Source organism: Hippichthys cyanospilos, chromosome 5, assembly GCF_059441005.1.
Source record: "Hippichthys cyanospilos isolate Australia breed blue-spotted pipefish chromosome 5, RoL_Hcya_1.0, whole genome shotgun sequence".
In the NCBI taxonomy this organism is placed as follows: domain Eukaryota; kingdom Metazoa; phylum Chordata; class Actinopteri; order Syngnathiformes; family Syngnathidae; genus Hippichthys; species Hippichthys cyanospilos.
In genome coordinates, this window is record NC_142373.1 from 25,572,714 (window position 1) to 25,592,820 (window position 20,107).

The following is a 20,107-nucleotide window of genomic DNA, read 5'->3' on the forward strand; positions in this document are numbered from 1 at the left end:
TGCGGCCTCAGCTGGATTAGTGGCTAGCTCATTGTCGACGTCTGTGCGGGAGTTCTTAACTTTTTCAATTGCTGGCAACATTAAAAAAAAAAACAAAAACAAAATAATGATCAATGCAAATTTCAATACAATCTTTTACACGTTTTTCTTCAGGTTTGAGATATTTGTCTTCCAGAACAATTTACATTTATGATTACAGTGGGATTACTTGAGATATGAAAGTCCGAGTTTACAAAAGAGTGTACTAAATACCCATAGTTGGAAAAAATAGAAAATCGAGATGTGAAAAATTAGCGCACCGCCCAGACTCATTTCTGTCATCCTTCTCACCCGTTGGTTAGCTCCTGTCCTAATGCTAGTTGAGCTTCCTGCGATGTGGAGGACTAAGGCAAAAAATGGTAATGAGGCAGTATTTCAGCCTATGTTTCGTCCTGACCGTAAAGAAATTTTATGATGCTGATGCTGGATAATGACACAACGCCCCCTTGTGAACAATATTCATTCATCAAAGTTCTCTGACTTCCACCAAACACCACGTCCACCTTCTTACCCATGGACCACCAATTGACTTCAAACAGTAAGAAGCTGTATACAGTAGTAACATTTGATGCCATTTATTCCGTATTGTTTTCTGCCATTGATTTCGTACGGTATTATTTTCTGCCATTTCCTCTCCTCCTCCCCGAATGCTGTCTCACTCGAAAGGTAAGAGTGCACATTTTTCTCCATACTTTTTGAGTGAGTGAGACCTTTTTAGGTCGCTTAATTTGTACATTTTTATGATACATTTCCAGTTATTCAGGAATCATTTACAAGTCCACAGGAGCATTAATATTTATTTTTGGATAATTTTGAGCATGTAAGTTTATTTAAGTTTAATATGTTGCCATGCAAAGTGATTCTTGTTTGATGTAATTCGGCCCACTCGTTAAAGTGCTAACGATGTGCTAACAATGCTAAAGTCAGACACGACAGCCCAAAGCGGTATGTTACAAAAGTGTTTTTATGTGAAAATGTAAATTTTTAGCCATAGCTAATGTCAGTTTTATGTTTGTTAGTTCTATAGTGTGAATTGTTGGTCGGAAGAGTGAATGAAATGAGTAAACATGAATAGTGGAAGACTAGATCAAACATCCGTGCAAAAAAAGAAAAAAAAGTCGTGTCTCATTTGTGCGCAAGCCGGCATAATGAATGATAAAAATGCATCATAAACTGTCACAAATACGGTCAACATGACAGGTTGTGATAATGTATTAGAGTACAGTCTTGTTGGAGTGAGTGCTGGTGTGTTGTGTCTCATATCATATGCCAACAATGTCGCCTTTCATATCTTGATTTTTCTCTCGATACTAGACGATATTTTTTCAGCCTTGTTTCATACCCTGAATTTTTCGCAACAAGAGGCATTCATAAGTAGAACTACCACTGTATACAACTTTTTTTTCTCATATAGGGTTTCTCTGACTTGGCATGTTCCCTCAGCGACAAGCCGTTGATTTTATTTAAGAGGGCTTCTAAATTAGTTTGCATTGGTTTTACAACGACAAAAATATGTAATACGTTCAACAACAACTATCAAATTGTAGAACACCTTTATTGTCGACAAACATCATCACCATCACCGCGTCAATGCATTGGTTCACTTCAGAATCTTCAATTTCGGAATGTGGGAGGAAGGCGAGGTATCCAGAAAAAAAACCCATGCAAGTATGGGAAAAAGTGCAAAGTCCATTGAGGGACAAAGACAACGTTTGAATTGTGAATTTCTATTCTATTCTATTCTATTCTATTCTATTCTATTCCCATTAGTTTTCTAGGATTTCTCCTCCCTCCATTCGTCTCCCAACTTTCTGCATGCGTTTTCTTCCTTCTTTTCTCACCTTTACCCGTTGCCCTTTCCCTTCTCCTCTTTCTTTTGTCACCTCTTTCTTTTTCGCTAGCATGCCCAACATTGAGAGGGGAGGAGAGAGAGTGCGGGATAAAGAGAGAGAGAGAGAGAGAGAGAGAGAGAGAGAGAGAGAGAGAGAGAGAGAGAGAATGAGTAGGTTGAAGAGCTGCTGTCCAGTCACTGAGTAAGGAGCGTGCAAGACTAAAAAAAAAGGGGGGGGGGGAGTAAAATCAAACTGTCCTCCTCCTGGGTGATCTTTTAACTTGTGAACCTGACAGGACTATAACAGAAGAGGACTTTTAATTAAAGGCAAAAACAAAAAACAACAAAAACAATCATTTTTTTACTGTGCGGAGCTGACTATGGAGCTCATGTTTTTCCTCAACATCTAGAAGGAATGAAGATGAAGACAAAGACGTGAAGAAAAGTAAAGAAGAAAAATCTTTTTGTGTATTTCCCAAAGAAGAAAAATCACACAAAAGTATCTAGAATTACTACAGTATATTTGTATAGGATACATTTTAAGGAGCATAAGGGATGCAGGAGTTCCACTTTGGATAAAAGAAGCAACTCAGCAACCTGTATTGACAGAAAAAGGGAGTAGCAACCAAGTCTTTAAACTTTCGACAAGGGACGATTTTTAACATGGATGATTAAAAACTACGGTAATTAAAATACTTATTTAAGAAAAAAAGAGGGTATTAAAATTAAGTCAAAGTGAACAAGCGCAAACAAAAGTTGATAAGTAAAGAGGAAAACAAAGTGATCTGAAAAAACTCAAGGATAACCTCAAAAAAGAACCAAGAAGAAGCTGAGTGGGACAATGAAGCATCCCCTCTTCATCTTCATCCTTCACTTGGCGGCAGCGACGATGACAAAAGGCGTGCCTCAGGTCCAACTGGAGCGCTGGGTGCGCGCGGGCCTGGAGTCTCTGCAGTGGGACCAGCTGGATCGCTGCCTCCGCGGCACCTCTCACTCCGAAAGCGAGTGCCGGCGGCTTGCCCACCTGCCGCCCTCCGCCGTGGCTGTTTATGCATCTGAACTGCGCACTGCCGCTGCAGGTGAGAGATCCAATCTTGCCTCTTTAGCATTTACTGTCAGTCTATTTGTAAGATGAAATCATTATTTAACCCTCCTGTTATTTTTGATTACAAGGAATAGCAATAACGTCTCACTTTGACCCGGGTCCGTTTAGGCACACATACGTGTCAGAAAAGGGTATTATCGAAATCCAATATTTTGTTGTAACCAGTGATTTATGTTCATTTTCTGAGAACAACAATTATGTCTCTGGGTCAATATGATCCGGAGAGATGTGTGTTTATTCAAAAGTGTAAATACTCACTCAGTATTTTGATTGGAAACCCATTCAAAATTATCAAAGGTAACACTTACTTTATACAATGTATTGTATTATTTTCCCTGTAATAGTAGTAACATCCTGGGTCTTCTGACCCAGGTTTGGCTCATAAAGAAGTTTAAAAAATTGAAAAAAAGCATACAAATGACAATTGTAAAGGACATGCTGATCAATCATACATTGACAATTTGAGTTCAACATTTACTTTTACGTCTAAATCTGTCAATTTGACCAAAGACAAAACAAAAAAAAAGTATGTACTTGGGGTGAACAATCTAATAACTGAGCAAAATATATTGTAAAAAAAAAAAAAAAGAAAAGAAAAAGAGTAAAAGCTCAAACAACCTCCACTAAAAGCCTCTCTCTGCAGATATAATGAAGACAAACTCACAAGTTGTAATGCTGTGGAATTTCCGTTTTTTTCCCCAATAAATGTACTAATTTAGAATAACAAGTACTTAGGTTGAGTTTTCGAGCATTGATTGAGGTTTCAAGCAAAGATTTGAGTTTCAAATTATGTCTCAAGCTAAAGTTGGCCGTGAAGCTACAGGTTTGAAAAAAGGGGTTTGAGTTTCAAACAAGCATTGGGGTTTATAATGAGTGAGGGTTGGGCACGTTACTTCAAAACTGTAATGCATTATTTCTCACTATTATTTCTCACTATTACTGTCATTTCAAATTAATTATTTAACTTACAATATGACTGTATTTGAAACATAAGGCATTACACTGCTATTGTATTACTTTTATATTACTCTCACCAACGTAACTAAATATGGATTTGCCATTCTTAATGTAGTTCATTACGCTCATTACACATCAGTGGAAGGTTAGCTTAAGCCTAAAAATATTTTCATCTGTATTGTATTGAAAACCTTTAAAGATATGATACAAAAACGTTTAACCCTTTATTACTTAGCTACACAGCATCGTGATGCATTGTTTATGCTTTAGGCAGAAACATTTAGTGCATTCCACAATTTCGTGTTGTTAATATTCAAATTCAAGTTATGTCGGCTAGGTTCGGGACAGAGTTTTGAAAAATAGACAGTTTCGTGGGGCCAACGTTAGCAGCTAGCCAACATTGTCATTAATGTACTGTTTAACATGAGTTTTTGTATGCTTCATCTTAATACACATTGACCAGAACTATTTATAGACTATTATTAATCGCAATTGTGCAGTGAAAATTAGCGTTAGCTTACCCTGAAATTACTGGTGCTATTTGGCAAAGTGGATAGCTCTTTAGGTGTCGTGTACAAAGTGCATCTAACCATTATATTCTTCTTGTCTTTATCTCTGACAAACTACCTTTTCCATGGGGGGCGGAGGTCCTTGCATTTAAGTGAAAATGCTAACATCCTTGTGTTTTGTCATAACTTCTTTTAGCGTATGAATGAGTTTATTAGATTAATAGTAGAAATAGACTCTTTACAGGAAAAGATTTCAGAACTGATGAGTAACTACCATGATTAACATTGTAACAACATTGTAATTGATATGGCCATATATGAGGTAATCCTCTGTTTGATTTCCTGCTGAAGGCATAAACTGTTAAAAAATGGATGGATGGATGGATGGATGGATGGATGGATGGATGGATGGATGATCGATTGCAGTGGTTCTCAAAGTGGGGTCTGTTGCCTGACTGCAGGGGGTCTGTGAAATAATTTGGGTTTTTAAATCATTCAATTGCAGTGATATATTTTAATATTTTTTAAGCATCTGGGATTGAATGTCTGGACTCTTAAAAAACAACAACAACAAAAAACATGAAACTACATCACTGGCATCGAATGATTTAAGTTTATGGGTTTCATCATCTGGACTCTTAAAAACGTGACTATACAGTATGTTTCTGGCTTTGAATGAGTTAATACAAAATATATATTTGTGTTAATTTCATTTAATTTGATATCAAATTGTGAATGTAATCATGACTCTTCAATAAAAGAACCAAGTCAACAAGTTTAATGTATTTTTTTAAATGAAATCATTTTAGAACTTTGTCAAATAGAACCACTTAATCCATGTCATCATCAAAGAGTGTGATTATTTAGTCACTAAATACTTGGCAGTTTGAATTTGTGATAAGGAAGCGTGCATTTTGCATGATTTATTTTGTACTTTAGATTAAATCTGTTGGTGAACAAAAAAGAACACTTATGTATGGCTTGAATGATTAAAAAAAAAAATGTTTCTGCAAACATTTGCAATGGGGGTCCTTGGATAATTTTCTTTCCAAAACGGGGTCCCTGACTCCAAAAACTTTGAGAACCCCTGATTTATTGTTGTCATTTAGGCAAAACATCAGCCAACATGCGGACCTTTTTGTCTGAGCAAGTCAAATATACTGTAAGTTCGTCAATATCATTCAAATTGAAATCTCCACTGCATTTAATTATCAAAAGCTTGATTGCATTAAAATAACTCTGCTATGTATACAGTTTCACAAACAATTGGAAGATCACCATAGACTCCAGTCCCTTGTGACTCTGTACAGGTGAAGAGGCATAGAACATGAGTAATTTACATTGTTATCCAGGTGCCTCCGACAAAGTACTGGCCATCCTTCCAGATTCTTACTCGTCCAGTGGGATGATCAGCTCTAAATTCCAGCGTGCATTCAGTGCCAGCCCCTTGATGAACGGGCGGGAAAGCCGCCACAGGTACCAACCGCCTTCCCCTTCCTCCATGAGCCACGACGCGGTGCTGGTGCTCGACCCGAGTCCCGGTGAGAACTTTGGACATCCGGTTGCACTTTTCTACGTAGACCTCAATGTGACAAAGAAGAGATGCTCCCATCTAGATGGCATTTACCTTGGTGAGTCTGATTGCTTGCATCCTAGCTACATCTACATTAGACTTAAAACTGCATAACTCAATACAGACCAATTTTTTTGATATCTGTGTATAATATATATATATATATATATATATATATATATATATATATATATATATATATATATATATATATATATATATATATATATATATATATATATATATATATATATATATATATATATATATATATATCTCCCTTAAAGAGGTGGATTATATCACTAAATACCCACTGAAGGCACAGGTCGGAAACTTCCGGTTTCATGTGTTGTATAAGTTTCTTGTATTCATTTTTACACATTTGATATACTGTAATTGTAAATCATTGTTATGACTGTGTCATACATACATCAGAATTAGTGTAGCAATATAGTGAGAAAAAGTGATGTTTTTCCATTATATATATATATATATATATATATATATATATATATATATATATATATATATATATATATATATATATATATATATCTCAAATTCAATATACTATGCCTCTGTTTTAGAGTGTTTGCTCAGAACATCACAAAGTTGCACTTTGGTCAAGCTAATTGTCTCTTTGTTGTTAACATGGCTATTTTTTCGACAGACTTTGAAACATTATGAAAAGGAAAGGATGGCTTGACTTGTGTCCTTCAGCTCTAAAATGTGTGCTTGAAGCAGGCATGGATTTCGGCAGGTGGGGGTAGAAACAGGAAAGGGAGTAGAAGCGGGGAGCTATTTGGGGTATCAAGTGGATATTCAGATGTCAAAAAAATAGAACATTGTGACTTCAAATCGTTTTATTGTGACATTAGTTTTAGCATTTGTGTCTATGCGCACACATACATTGCCTTGTAGTTTCGTCTTGCCCCCACCCCCTCCCCCCTTTCATAACCACAACTGTATTTTACTCGATATACGGTATAGAAATGCTTCTAAAAGTAGCATAATTCCGTCATTTTAATAACACAGGCCATGTGTTTTAATTGGACAGACATGGTCTGTGTAACCATTAGTCAGGGGTAGACTTATACACACTTTTGTTTTCTTGTAAAATTCACCGAAATTGAAGAAAAAAATGAAGGGAGGGACGAATTATAAGCGAGGTCGACTTGTACTCTGAGAAATATGGTATTTGCTTATGACAAAGCTTTTCAGTACCACTAGATGACAGCACTTTCCTTCTCCATTGTGTCTTTCACTCGTATTCAAAGTGTGAGAAGCCTTTTTGTATTTTAGTGTCATTATACAGTGATGACTTTACTTGTATGATAGTTGGTCAAATGTTACTTGTAGTCTTTTTCCATCCATCCATCCATCCATCCATCCATCCATCCATCCATCCATCCATCCATCCATCCATCCATCCAGAAACCTCAGCAGGAAAGCCCAGACTTCCCTCTCCCCAGCCTCTTCATCCAGCTCCTCCGGGGAGGATCCCCAGGAGTTCCCAGGCCAGCCGAGAGACATAGTCTCTCCAGCGTGTTCTGGGCCTCCACCAGGTGAGACATGCCTGGAACACCTCACGAGAGCGGCGTCTGGGAGGCATCCTTACCAGATTGCGGAACCACCTCAACTGGTTTCTCTCAACGCGGAAGCGCAGTGGCTCGACCCTGAATCCCTCCCAGATGACCAACCTTTTCGATAAATCAAGAGCTTCGCCTTTTGACTCAACTTTTTCTTCCCCACAACAGACCGGTACAGCATCTGCAACATAGCGTCTGCACCAATTCGCCTGTCGATCTCCCGTTTCATCTTACCCTCACTCGTGAACAAGACCCCACGGTACTTAAACTCCTCCACTTAGGGCAGGACCTCATCCAGACTCAGAGATAGCACTCTACCCTTATCCAACTGAGGACTATGGTCTCAGATTTGGAGGTAGTGATCTTCATCCAAGCCGCTTCACACTCGGCTGCAAACCGCTCCAGCGAGAGTTGGAGGTCATGACCTGAGGAGGCCAACAGCAGCACATCATCTGCAAATACCAGTGATGAAATACTTAGACCCTCAAATTGGACCCCATCAACACTTTCGCTGTACCTAGAAATTCTCTCCATAAAAGCAATGAACAGAATCGGTGACTAAGACCAGCCTTGGCGGAGTCCAACCCTCGCCGGAAACGGGTTTGACTGCGGACCAAACTCTGAAATCGGTCGTACAGGGACCAAACTGCTCATATCACGGTTGAACGCCTTCTCCAAGTCCACAAAGCACATGTAGACTGGTTGGCGAACTCCTCGAGGATCCTGCCGTGGGTATAGTGCTGGTCCACTGTTCCACGACTGGGACGAAAACCACACTGCCTTTCCTGAATCCGATGTTCCAGCACCCCTTAATAGTCCTTACCGGGGAGGCTGAGAATTGTGATTCTTCTATAGTTGGAACACACTCTCCGGTCCCCCTTCTTAAAAAGGGGAACCACCAGCACAGGTTGCCAATCCAGAGGTGCTATCCCCGATGTCCACGTGATGTTGCAGTAAGCGTCTCCACCAGCACAGCCCTACAACATCCAGAAGCTTTAAAAACTCCTGGCGGATCTCATCCACCCCCGGGGCTTTGCCACTAAGGAGTTTTTTGACCACCTCGATGACTTCATCCCCAGAGATGGGAGAGCCCACCTCAGAGGTTCCAGCCTCTGCTTCCTCAGTGGAAGATGTGACGGTGGAATTGAGGAGGTCTTCTATCCCTTTGAATTAGAAATTAAATAGGTCAAAGTAACACAGAATAGAATTTGACTGCAATGGCACAATTTGTTCATTTCATTAGTCCATACATCACATTGTACACTACAGCATTGTGTATGATAAATTGTACTAATTGTTGCAGTGCTGGTATTCCAAAGGTGGCTGATCCTGCAATTGTGTTTTATTTAGTGTGTTCAAGTAAGAAATTGTGTCCTTAACTGAAGCAGAAGAGACAGTGAAAGTTTGGAATGTCTGAAAGCACCCTTTTATAGTTCATTGCTTTATGCAAGAGATTTCTTTCACTGGAACTGTGATACACATACATGTTTATCCACTCATCTTCCGAAACATTAGGTGCAACAGCATTTTATCAGATGAATAGCAAGAACTCTGTCACAAATACAGCCTTAAAATTGTATTACTTTAATGTAATTATAATTGTTGTGGATTGCAAAAGTGTACAACGTTAGCAAGTATTAATATGAGCATTATTTTTGTGTTTTTTTCCCCTGCTAAATTTACAAGCTCTCATTATTTCTGCAGGTGAATTTGGGCAGCACTCTGGTTGATTAGAGGCATGCAAGTCAAAAGTTGCTGGTAGGCCAATAGCATGCAAACTTGAGCTTTTTTGTTAGAAAAATAACATTAAAAGCTCAAGAGATACATAAAAGCCCATCAGGGAGAGTGAACAAAGTGCTTCAAAGCATGAAATAGTCCGGGAGAGGAGCGGGTGGGGGGTGTCAGGAAGTGAATATCAGATCCCCACAATCCCAGTAAAAGAAACAGTGGTAAAGTGCAAATTGCTGACCCCCCACTGTGAAAGGGGTTGCAACCAGATGTTAAGGTGAGTTTGGTCTGTGTGCTTCACAAAGACACACCAGTCAATTATTTATATACACGCGTGCACACAAATGCACACAAACAGACATTCTCAAATGCACACGCACTGACAAGCACACTTCTACAAAATGGCCCCCTGTTGGGTTCTAAGGATAGATTTGGGATAGTATTTTTGAGATGAGTTGTCTTCAAACCTTTTTTTTTTAACCTGAAGAGAGAAAAAAATACCCCAAAAGTCTTTGTAAGTTTATGTCCTCCTTTAAAAATTTGGCTCCAGGAATGCTGGATCCTCAGTCAGGGACCAAATGTATGATATAATGGAGAGGGCCATATGATCCAGGTATGGCCATTCATTGTGTAGTAATTCACATTGCTGTTCACAACCACCCTCCAACTGACTTGCAATCTGATCAACCTTTGCCCTCGGTTATCTGGGATAGGCTCCAGCTTGTCCTGCGACCCTGAGCAGGACAAGCGGTATAGAGAATGGATGGGTGGGTGGTTGGATGGAGGGATGTACTGTACACCCTTTGTCACAAAACCAAAAGCAGTCGTGGCATGTTAAGCAACTTTGATGTCATCTCCTGATTGCACATTAGACTGAATGATGAAGAAATGTGCCATCACATTTGACTTGAGAACCTCAAAGATCTTGACTGGAACATCATAGGCCCTTACATCTGAACTTTCAAAAGCAACTCATCAGCCCGTTTTAAATTTCTGTTTGAAAGTTATGTGCTCTATGTTCCCATCTTCAGGAGAAGAATGTTTGACCCAGGCCTTGAAAGGTCGCTGTCAGAACCAGCTGAAACGTCAGCAGGCCGGTCCCGAGAGGCTTATGGGACACGGGCAGAGCTGGCTGGTGGGTGGATTTTCACGCAGAGGTACTTTTACCAGTTCAGTCAGTGGACGGCTCTGTGAGGTCCACTTTCTTCCCTTGGTGGTCAGCATAGGAGACAGCAACCGGACCCAGAGACTCAGATGTGTAGGTCAGTTTCGAGACCGCTGAGCCCGGTATGACTACATGTTAATGAGTCCTGTTGAAGATATCTCATACGCTCATTGTCAACAGATCTCTCAGAATTTTCCAGATGTCCTCAAACAGTGCCCGTGAGGTCTCCCAGTTTGCCCATCTCAAGCTGTGAGCTGAACAAAAACACCAGACGCTGTCACCAGCAGCCACTGGCCACTCATCTCTCCTGCCGCCTATACCAGACATGTGACCATGCTGTGCTTATCTCTGGTATGACTCAAGGCTGTAGTCAAGGCCACCATTTTTGAGTCCAAGTCAATTTCAATACATACAGTATATGTTTGAGTCCAAGTCAAATCTAGGTTACAAGTTAGTGCGGGGCGATAATATCCATATATTGCAATACTTGGTACTGCAATACAATGTCCAGTTTCCAATAACCCGCGTATCAGTTTTGAAATGCCTTATATTCATAATATTTCCTTTTTTAAAAAATCAATCAGCTCCGGAGTGGCTTTCATATCATGAAAGCCATTCTAAGCGCTTCAAAAACACCACATTAACTGTTACAATACGTTACCTCTCAAGTGAGGCCATGATCCAAAGCAAAAGTGGCGGCAGAGAAGGAAAGCAAACAGCAGAAAAAGAAAACTTTATGATACAAAAATAGCATTTTCTTCGTTTCTACCGTTGTAGTCATATCCGCACAGTGTTGAAGTTATTTGCTGTAAGATAAGTATGTGTTCCAGAAAAGTGCAATAATATCGGAGCAGCCGTAATAACAAGCAGTAAACTCTCATGTTGCATTTAATTCAAATGGAAATTTTGAGTTTTCAAGTTTTGTTTTGTTTTATTTCAATTTGTTTCTTTGATATGCTAGGTATTTTTTGTAATATGACAAAAAATACCTGAACAGAAGCGATGGCATCTCAAGGTTACACTGTATTTGATAACCTATAACAGTAGATTTTCCTTGGTTTTGTCGTATTTTTTTGTTTGATATGCGCTCATATATGTCAATGATATGTGGCTTCTGAAAAAATAAATTGAATTTGTCTTTTCTCATAATTTCCTTCAGTTTTTGCCAGTCATTTTTATTATATATGCCATAGATTTTTTTTTACAAACATTGTCCAATACATTGCCATTGAATCGCATGTATAGCAATACGCATTTGCTGTATCACAATATATCTCAATTCACTTTTAAGACACAATACCCAGCACTATAACAAATGTCTGTATCCAAATCCAATTCCAAGTTCAGATGGGATCAGGAGTAAACCTGTAGATAGAAAATTCAATTTTTTCATGATCACAAAAGTAGAGAAATTTAATTGCTCCACACCCTTCTTGGATGACATGGAATCTTTTGCTTAATTAACCATGTGTACAGATAAAAAACAAAACAAGACAAAAACAACGCTTGACGCAGTGTTGTATGTGTCTGAAATTGTCTTCTGACTTCATGTTTTCTTCCTTTCTCAAGACATGGTAAACCTACTGTTGTTTGACATAACTGAAAGAAAAAAACTCAGGTTAGCGTTGAGGTTAACTAATCAGATGGCTATTTCTGACTCGCCCTAAAACTTTAATTCATGTTTCTTTTGAAGGACATGAATTTTCATGAATAAAAGCATAGTTGGACTTTTGAATATTTTGCGAGTCCACTAGTCAAGCGTGAGACAAGTCCGACTCAACAGCCAATGAGTCCGTGTCAAGTCCGAGACAACAAAAAAACATGTTGAGTCTGGTTTGAGTACTACAGCACTGGTATGACTCAAACCTTTTTCCACCGTGTTGGAAAATCAACTCCAGTAGAATGTTTTTGTCTCAATGTCCAACAGAGAAACAGTTGATGGATGCATAATTATTCGATAAACCGTTTGTTTGTTTGCGTTAGGTGGCTGGCGGCAACAGATGACGTTTCAACGACATGTGCAGAATCTTCAGAAGTTCTATAGAATGCTTCGGATCAATGGCTTTCACAAAGACCATATCAAGACCTTCTTTGCCAGCAGTGGGCACGTTTCAGGTATTGTTTCCAACCAAAATTCATATTATGTTATTCGAAATGAACGCTGTAGGTAACCTCTTTGTCGTGTTGTGTCTTAGCAGAGGAGCTGGAGAGTGTCTACTCAGCCACAGAGAAAGCAGTGATCCGTAACCATGTGTCATACGTCTGCAGGAAACAACACTGCGCCGATTCACTGGTGCTTTACTTGAACTCGCCCACGCGCAACGATGGGACCATGCTCCTATGGGACGCCAACCTCAATGGCATCGTAAGATTGCGGGAGACACATCATCAGATACTGTTGTCGATCAGATTTAGGCAGATAACCAAGGAGCTAGAATGAATACTTTTCCTGGTTCAGTGAATTGTTTTTTATTCCAGGCTGATCTGAAGGAACGCTACTCAGTCAATGAGCTGTTGACTGACCTGGCCGGCTGCAGAGCAACTCGTGTTTTGTTGTTTGTGGATCAGAGCTACAGCGGAGTTCTTTCTAAAAGGCTGAGGGGCTCCCAGAAACATCTTAATGTAGTTCTAATCCAGAGTCAGAAATTGTTGACTCAAAACTACCAGAGCCAGAGGGTGAGCATGACCTGGGAGGACAGCAGTTGGGCTCGTATTGGTCCATCTACCTGCTTGCTGGATTACCTGGAGAAGGTATTTGATGAGTTCTTCACACTTCTCTCAGCAAAATCTAATTCAGTCAGGAAAAGCTTGACTGGAGCACTTTTTCTGTTTTGTTGATCAGATGTTTTTGATAGAGGGAAGCATCATTGGATTCAAAACATTTGAGAAACTAATTGAATAATTCCATTTTTGTTTTGGTTAGAAATGATATGCTCTGAAGTACTAAACAACATTACACTCCTCAATTCATAATGTGGCATGCGGGCTTGACAACATACACGACGTAGAACATTAGAGTGGGTAGACTGCTTTGTTGAGAAATTGATCAGTGCGAGCTGCAGTTATGTCAGGTTGTTGTCAAGTCATTTAAATCTGTTCAGCTGCCTTTCGTCACTGTCAGCATGATTACCATATTTTACGGACCACTTGGTGCAGCATATTAAAGCACATATTTTGTGAAGCTATGCAATGTCAAAAAAATTTTCCAAGTATATTGTATGTTTTTTAAATTGATACAGCACTTTATTGCTTTTTTTTTTTTTTTTAATCATCTTAATCATGCAGCTACCTGAGCAGCAGCTACTTGAGTAATGCTTCCAATTGAGAAGAGGGAGGATATGTTTGGTAATCAACTGACTGGTGGTTGCGCTGTAACTTGGACTATTGCTGAATGCTATCTTGGGTGACCACTGTAAACAACTCATTGCACTCATCATTATCCAACCATTTTTGCTCAGTCCCAAGTTTACCTTGAGCCGGTCCCATATTGTAAACATGGAGAATATGCTGCCAGAAAAGGTCAATGGGTCAGGTCTGACCAGCAAGTTGACTACAACATTTGGTTAGTGGGGCCATTCTTCTCCTTCTTAGACAAAAAAGTAGATAATAATTTTAGTATCACAAAACATTGTCACAAGGTAGTGAATAGGTGTGGATGAGAACATGAGATTGAACATGAATGGGGAAGTAAATTGGAAGGAGTTTAATTTTACATTTACTATTATGATATAGTCCCATACCCTGCCAGAAATAGCTTGCATTCGGATAGCAGGACTAAATTTCCCATGATTCTTGGACATGAAAGCAGAATGTACTGTAGTTCTAGTTCTGAAAACAGACACATGCAAAATAATGGAGCGTGATTGAGAAAGCAGACATAACAAGTAAATTGAATTAAAGACGACCAAATGAAAAGCTAGTTTCCATAAATACATAAGGTACTCAGATTTTATAGCAAACTCTATATTTTTTAGGAAATTAAATGATTTTCAAGGCGACATACGGTCAGAGAAATACTATAATTGTAGTTTTTTTTTTTTTTCATCGATTGCCAATGTTGATGATTGTTGATCAGAAAATGGTAACAATCTAATTACAGAGTGCGTTTGCTTCCCACCTCTTGGACCAATGGGCCGGCCTCTTAAACATCACCCTAGCAGGAGCTCCATGCAATGCCACACCTCCACTAACAGACAGCGAGATGCGGCGGTGGTACCAGGGATGTCAGAACCTGCCAACCGCCCTCTGGCACAGAAAGTACCATGGGTTCAACTAAAAAATGGGAAAGGGACCCAAAGAGACTGACCAGACAGAGAGTGGAAAAAAAACCCCACATGCACAGAGCATACATGTTAGTTTATCACATGCATGTGTAGACGGGCAGTAGAAGTGTGTCTTTGATGTGTGTCTGTTTGTGTGTACAGGTATGTATGTATAGTGTATGTGTGTTTTCTGCCCTAACGCTGAACTCGGATGGTAACCATAGCAATGTCGGCTCATCACATGAGGGTGTCCTGAACCTGAATGCCATTTTACTATGTATGTGGGTGTAGGTTCAGCAAAAGGACAGCCACTTGGGTCAGTGTATTCGTATGTGTGTGCAGGGGTGTACGTGTGTCAGCCTGTTGTAAACATTTGACGTCTCATCACAATTTTTTTTCATTTCTTTGCTCCATTTGATCCATCACGCACCACTCACTCCATCTAAATCTACCCACGTTTTCTTTCATCAAAATGAACTCATTCACTTAATTGGCTTCACATTATTATTATTATTATTGCTGCCTTGTGAAGAAGTTGCAAAATTAAGATCCCAAAACATTTATATCGTCTAAATGAATATATGGAGCCAAATTTCCACAAAAGGTGGTTTGTGATTTTGAGATGCTGGGGGACATTTATCAATAACAAAAAAATAAAAATTAAACAAGGGAATGCAGGTCGTTCTGAACTTGTGTAGGTTTGATCACACATAGGGCCTCATTTTTGTGGCCAGCATAAGTCTAGCTCACAGTGCAGTCTAATGGTGTGGATACGAGAAGAGTTCTTTCTTTTGCTATTTTGGTACACTGGCCCAGAAAGAAAGGGCCGTTCTCCAGCGTTTTTGCCGTTGTGGGATGGAACGCTGATGAACCTCAGTCCATATAAACTACTTTGCTGGGAAACCATGAATCAGTCCAATGGAACGTATTTTGCTGGGAAACCATGAATCAGTCCAATGGAACGTAAATTGTTGTTTAAGACACTGATTCCACTTAACATAAAATCATTTTTATTATTGCACAGGGAACTCATGTTCAACAGGAGTAAGATTTCATGATTTTACTTTCATCATTCCTCTGAGAGCCTTTAGTAGATTGTTGTTTTGGTTAGCAACAGGGTTCAAATAGGTCATGCAGTTAACTCTTTAATGTCCGTATGACTGTTGCCTTTGTGAACTAAGTTCACAGAAGCGTCATAAAAGATATATTCCAATTCCTACAGTAATTACACATTTTCCCTACTTATCTATTTGCTAAGAAATGTGGAAATGCGACCAGCTCTCTGCAGCCATTCAACATTTTCCCACATACCTTTTTATACAACTGGTCAGGGTCAGTTCATGACCTTTGAGATTAATGAGACCAGACTTGATAGGAAGAGCCATCCTAGGTGATGAGTCATTGATCTCCAAGCTCAAACGTCAGAGCCAGGGGAAGAGTTGGATTTTGCAAAGGCAGAAGAAAGCGAGATACTCGAAGCTCAAAGTCACAGTGGCAGATGATCAGTCTAAAATGATAAACTAAATATGCCTTGAGCATCTGACACCTCCTGGCTAAGAAGAACATGGCCTTGCCGGAACATACGCCCTACTCACCTGTTCTGACTCAGTGTGATAATGTATATTTTCCTCATTATCTTAATAGGGCCTATATCGTGGTATTTTAAAATTTCCACAGGTAAATAAATGCATATAAATGATAGAATCTTACCTTTGGCACAGTAGAACATGATTTTTTATGAAATATGGGGTTATTTGGTGGGCTGGATTCTTACCAAGAAGAGAAACGGCTTCTTCACTGAAACTCACCTGGTGGCTGCCATGCCTCCTTCTGAAGCTGACCACCATGACAAAACAACAAATAATCTATTGTTGAACGATCAGAAATGGGACTCAGAAATGGAGTGAATGAATGAGGCGAAAACAGATTTACTGACACTGAAATTAATTGGAAGTGCCAACAAAGTAAATGTCAAGCGAGCCCACACAGTAACGCCCTGGAAAACCACTACTCATTACAAGAATTCAGAGTGAATTATGTAGTGCAGTGTTAATTGCACGGCCGTGTGGTCCCACCCGCACATTTTTGCTACTTGGACATTTTCAACAGTAAAACTTTGTAACTAATAAATGTAAAGTTGCCGTTTACTTGGCCAGTTCAAAATCTCTGGTCGTGGATTTTTAACCTTCAATTAGCTGGCGATCAGTCCAGGGTGCACCCATTCCTTGGACAAAAATGATCTGGGGTAGGCTTGGGGTCAGATGACCCCAAGAAAGAGATGTCAATTTTTTTATTTATTTTTTTGTCACAGGCCACTGTGTAGTTACAGTTTTCCTCAAAGTGTCATAACTATCTTGAAACCACAAAAGTGTGGACACAACAAACTGATGAATAACTACCTTTCTAATTAAAAGTAAAGAATATTAGTTTATTTTGCTCATGTTCAAGCTTTGTGATCACAACTGGAATGTCACTATTTTATTATTTCTTACACATGACAAATTTGAAATGAAGCATCATGATTTTAGCAAGTCTTTATGCTTACATTGGCTCCATAAAAGGATGTGATGGGCCAGATCATGCCTTCCCACCTTGAGTTTGATACCTGTGCCCTAAAATGAGAATAGAAAAAAAAACATAATGGGTGTAAATAACTTTTCCTCAGGAAAAAGTTTTCCTTGGTTTTACCAATGATTTCTTTTGAAGCTGGAAAAACAATTGTGAGAAGACAACATGAAAACTACGGCAGTTTTGCAAATCCGACATTCCAGAATGATTTTGGACTTTAAAACATGGAAGTGTCTTTCCGTGTTCCGAAGAGGAAGAGGTATGAGGGATGCTGAGGACATGGTAGGAGAAGCCGAGATTGGCCTGCAATGATCATGATTAAGATATGAAGCACTGAGACTGCCCTCACTGCTACACCATCTGGCCATGGCTTTTTAATAAGGGCACTGCTCTTGTGTGTTTGTATCTGCATGTGCATGAGTGCTGAATCACATGAACTAGAGCACACACTGGTAGAACTCATCACTGACGACTTGTTGTGACAGTTGCCTACCTTTTCATTGGTTTTGTCCTATACCTGTTTTTTCAACCTTCAACTAACAACGTGCGCTACATGGACAAAAATGATGTGACGTATTTCACTTCACAACAAATGAAAAGTGATAAAGAAAAAAAATCATTGTATAACTTTCTGTTGGGTAGACCTTCGGCATGTTTTAGACATTTATTTTGTAATTTATCCTAATATCATTTGACAGCCAAGAATGTCTTGATGTCTTGAAACAAAGAAACAGAGGAAATATACTATTGCATAATCAAACAAAAGATAAGAGTGTCTCTGAATCCTTTTGTCCAGATAGTGAATAATAATTGTTTTGCATTGATGTTAGTTTATGTTTCCAGATGGAAGCCAAGCAAAACGTTCTTAAATGTGTGACAAATTGGAGTAATCACCAAGGTTGTGTTTAAATGTTGCTGGGCGTGCAATTCACAAGATGTCTGTACAGAGTATAAAATGAAAATCAAGCAAAAATAATTTGGTGGCATGCAGTATTTCACAGAATCTAGTCAATAAAAATCTTATAGCAATCTATATTGTATGTTTTGCGTTCTTTAAAACAACTTTTTTTTTTTTTTTTTACTCATGTAAATGAATGGAATGGCTCCCTTTTGGGCTCTTATGATTGTTTGCTTCTGATTGGCCATTCCTATTTGGGCATTCCATTTTGCCTTTATAAAGACTCCAACATTGCTAATAATTATACAATAAATAATTATAATTGCTCCTGATATTTTTACTTGGTTAACGCTGTCTAACTGCTCCCATTCAGGCACTAATGGATTGATTGGATGTTCAATTTTTGGAGAGAGTGGGCACAATTCCAACATGAATTCCCCAACAGTCATGAATCATCACTTGTTTGTTTATTCGAATTTACCTCCGTTTTGATCGCTTTTTTTGCGACCATCAATTAAGTATATACCTTTGTAAACTTTCTTACCACTCGTATTTGGTTGTTCCTTTTGAACACTACTTTGGTGTGCTCCCTGAATGCTCCGGATTCAAAACATCTGATTGGGTAGCAGTTTATGAGTTCCTAACCACAAAAAAAATCAAACAAAAAAACCCCCCCTCAGCACAAGTCCATAGGTGGTACGTTAAAGCTCAGTTGTCAAGACTTAAAAACGCTGTGCAGCAGAATACCCATTAAGAAATTGATTATTGGTCCTTGATCATTGCTATGTGTCAGTTTAATACCACAAAATTCAATACAATTCATACAATTCAATACCACAACATTATGTGGCCTGTTGTGTTTTTCTAGCAGGGACCCTTTGAGATACTGTTCTCACAGCAATGCGCCATCTGTCTCTGTCAAAATCACCCTCAGGCCGCTCATATAGTTTTACTCCAAACACTAACCTTTGACACTGGCACTCACATCCCATCCAGGATGTTTTTACCAAAACAAGCCCAGTAACACAACCAACTTAGTGAATAATGAACGACTTGACTTTTTCACACAATGGTACCAAACATAGAGGGTCTGATTAACGTACGATGTGTAGAGCAGCGCGGTTGCTGAGCTCAGAAAAAAAACCTTGAAACCATACACTGTATCAGTTTAAAACTGTTCAAAATAAGTTGGGTTCGATATCATAATTGACATTGGCTTCCAGTAAAACTGAGATGCAATTTTAAAGTATTGCTAATTACATATAAAATTTTACACTGCTTTGGCACTTCTTATCAATTTGACTTAGTATCGCCGTATGTTACATCCTTAAAACTTTATTCTGTTACAATTTGCCAGCATGTTAATGACCCTGGGGGCTAAAAAGAAGTCCGCTGGATCCCTGGCTTGTTGTATTTGTACACCAGTGCTCTGGAATGCCCTACCTACTAAAGTTTGCGCAGCCACCTCAGAAGAAATCTCTAAATCTCGACTAAAAACACATTTCCACACTCGAACATTTCGTTCATGGGTCTGCCTGACTGCAGCTTTCTTTTTTATCCTTCCTGCTCTCTTCTCTCGGTCTCCTGGGGAGAGGGCTAGATAGTGAGAGACAAATTGAATGTAGCCGTGCAGATTTGCGCCGATCGACCGATGCGGGTTTTGAGTTGGAACACTTCAGCTGCAGCTCTTTTGTTGGGATGGACCCACCGAGCCAGACTGTGAGAAGAATCTTACCTGATGACATCCCCTGGTGTCATGGCATTGTTGCACTGGACACTTACTGCTTAATATGACATAATGGGGGATTTTTGGCACTCGCCACCTAGTGCAACTTGTTGAGTGTGAAAGAGGGCTCCTCCAACCTGCGGTCCCTTCTGAAGGG

The 20,107-nt window shown here is 39.3% G+C and overlaps 1 protein-coding gene across 2 annotated transcripts; it reads left to right on the forward strand.

Annotated features, from left to right (window-relative positions):
* Positions 1–2,602: 2,602 nt before the first annotated feature.
* LOC148424128 (uncharacterized) lies at positions 2,603–18,359 on the forward strand. 2 transcript variants are annotated; one of them, XM_088414194.1, is made up of 8 exons: positions 2,603–2,949; positions 5,794–6,072; positions 10,363–10,593; positions 10,677–10,847; positions 12,480–12,611; positions 12,692–12,861; positions 12,975–13,247; positions 14,596–18,359. In XM_088414194.1, the coding sequence occupies exons 1-8, from the start codon at positions 2,712–2,714 to the stop codon at positions 14,770–14,772; spliced, it is 1,671 nt and encodes a 556-aa protein (XP_088270320.1). In that variant the 5' UTR covers positions 2,603–2,711; the 3' UTR covers positions 14,773–18,359. The 2 variants fall into 2 exon arrangements, with proteins under 2 accessions (XP_088270320.1, XP_088270321.1); XM_088414195.1 differs by having other exon boundaries at positions 12,695–12,861.
* The last annotated feature ends 1,748 nt before the right edge of the window (positions 18,360–20,107 follow it).

Excerpts from the sequence above, each read along its gene's own strand:
- LOC148424128 (XM_088414194.1), top strand. The coding sequence starts at position 2,712 with ATGAAGCATCCCCTCTTCATCTTCATCCTTCACTTGGCGGCAGCGACG. Across the intron at positions 6,073-10,362 it reads TCTAGATGGCATTTACCTTG|GAGAAGAATGTTTGACCCAG; the intron begins GTGAGTCTGATT and ends TCCCATCTTCAG. Across the intron at positions 13,248-14,595 it reads TGCTGGATTACCTGGAGAAG|AGTGCGTTTGCTTCCCACCT; the intron begins GTATTTGATGAG and ends ATCTAATTACAG.